Source organism: Eschrichtius robustus, chromosome 12 (genome assembly GCF_028021215.1).
Source record: "Eschrichtius robustus isolate mEscRob2 chromosome 12, mEscRob2.pri, whole genome shotgun sequence".
NCBI lineage: Eukaryota > Metazoa > Chordata > Mammalia > Artiodactyla > Eschrichtiidae > Eschrichtius > Eschrichtius robustus.
The window spans coordinates 86,075,441-86,077,844 of NC_090835.1; the positions used below are offsets into that span (position 1 = coordinate 86,075,441).

At 41.9% G+C, this 2,404-nt stretch overlaps 1 protein-coding gene across 1 annotated transcript; it reads right to left on the reverse strand.

The window, feature by feature from the left end:
• Nucleotides 1-766: 766 nt before the first annotated feature.
• Nucleotides 767-1,765, reverse strand: OR14J1 (olfactory receptor family 14 subfamily J member 1). Its single transcript, XM_068559212.1, is given in 3 exon segments — nucleotides 767-832; nucleotides 834-1,492; nucleotides 1,495-1,765. Coding segments are annotated over 3 exon segments (996 nt in total).
• Nucleotides 1,766-2,404: the final 639 nt, after the last annotated feature.

The window sequence follows — 2,404 nt, forward strand, 5'->3', positions numbered from 1 at the left end:
CATAAGTTTGTTTTCAATGTCTGTGTATCTACTTCTGTTTTGTAAATAGGTTCATTTGTATCATTTTTTTTAAGATTCCACATATAAGTAATGTCTTATATTTGTCTTTGTCTGGCTTACTTCACTTAGTATGACAATCTCTAGGTCCATACATGTTGCTGCAAATGGCATTATTTCATTCTTTTTTATGGTTGAGTAATATTCCATTGTATATAAGTACCACATCTTCTTTACTCATTCATCTGTTGATGGACATTTAGGTTGTTTCCATGTCTTGGCTATTGTAAATAGTGCTTTAATGAACACTGGGGTGCATGTAACTTTTTGAATTATAGTTTTGTCTAGATATATGCCCCAGAGTGGGATCGCTGGAGTGGTACCTCTATTTTTAGTTTTTTAAGGAACCTCCATACTGTTCTTCATAGTGGCTGCACCAATTTACATTCCCACCAACAGTGCTGGAGGGTGAGGATAACCCCATTTTATTTAGCATTTACTATATGTCAGGTACTAAGTGTGCTATGTTCATCAGTGTGTCTGTGTATGTGTCTGTGTTTCTATATGTATTGGGAGGGAAAAGGAAGTAGAAGTATAAATTGTTATTTTTTCTTAATATGAAAGAATAAATAAATTGTTTCAATGACTAAACACGTGAAGAAATCAGACAAAGAGTGTTCGTAATGACAATGGCTACTTTACACGATAAACGTGCAGAGAAAACTGTACTGCTTTTCCTCAACATTACATATGGAAGGAATTCCGATTATTAAAAAAATTTTCTTGTGTATAATATTGAACAGTCACCAAAAACAGGACAAAAGTGTCTTTTTCCTGGTGAATTCACCACCCAACAGTAACTTTCTTAAAGCTCCCTTCATGGCCTCATTCCTTAAGCTGCGTACAATAGGGTTCAGTGTTGGGGGCACTACTGCATAAAAGATAGATATCATAATGTGAAAAGCAGTTGGAGAATCTGAAGTCGGTTTTAGAAACTCAAAAATGCCCGCGGAGAGAAAAAATGACCTAACAAAGAGGTGGGGCAGGCAGGTAGAGAAGGCCTTGGATCGGCCCTCAGCAGAGGGTATACTTGGAACTGTGGAAAAGATGTGCATGTAGGAGAGAACAACGGAGATGAAGCAGATTAATGCCGGCACAGTCATGAAAGCAGCCACTCCAATCACTCCAAGGTAATCATTGGAACAGGAGAGCTTCAGCAACTGGGGGATATCACAGAAGAACTGGTGGAGTATTTTGGCCCTACAGAATGTGATGGAGAATGTGGCAGCCGTGTACAAGATTCCAGAGATGGCTCCACTCAGCCATGCATCTATCACAGCCCACTTACAGGCTCTGGGATCCATGATGACCTCGCAGTGCAATGGGAGGCAAATGGCTGTAGAGTGGTCATAAGACATCACTGTGAGAATGGCCACCTCAGCCCAGGCCAAAGATGTGAAGAAGAAAACCTGAAGTATGCACTGACTGTGGCACTATAGACATTGCCCATAAGTTAATTGTCAATGGACTGGGGGACTGTGACAGAAATGAAAGAGAGGTCCAGGAGGGAAAGGTGTTTCCAGAAGTAATACGCTGGGGATTGGAGATGTTGGTCCAGGGTTGTGATGGTGATAATTATGAGGTTACCTGCTAAGGCTAATAGGTACATCAGCAAGAAAAGCAATGCACGTAAGATTTGCAGCTCACGGTTGTTGGAGAACCCCATGAGGAAGAATCCGCTCATTGTGGTTACATTTGCCATAACCATTTTGGAGATACACATTGTGTTGGCAGCTGGAAGATAAAGAGGATAGGGGAAATGCAGTAGAGAGATGTTAAAATAAATTATTCATTTATTCATCATTGCTTCTTTCAACAATTAACTTTTAAGTACCTGTTATTCATCAGCTGTGCCCTAGATGTTGAGGATCCAAAGGTGAAGATATGTATTACTTGTGTTCATGGAGCTTACAGAAAACACTAGTAAACTGCTAGTTCCTGAGTGCAAATGTGATCAGAGTCACTGGTCCTGTCACAGAAGGACAGCTGAATTTCCACAACTAAAAAACACCATTCTGGGCTTCCCTGGTGGCGCAGTGGTTGAGAGTCTGCCTGCTAATGCAGGGGACACGGGTTCGAGCCCTGGTCTGGGAAGATCCCACATGCCGCGGAGCAACTGGGCCCGTGAGCCACAACTACTGAGCCTGCGCGTCTGGAGCCTGTGCTCCGCAACAAGAGAGGCCACGATAGTGAGAGGCCCGCGCACCGCGATGAAGAGTGGCCCCCGCTTGCCGCAACTAGAGAAAGCCCTCGCACAGAAATGAAGACCCAACGCAGCCAAAAATAAAATAAATAAATAAAATTAAAAAAAAAAAACAAAAATAAAACACACCATTCTATTTCCACA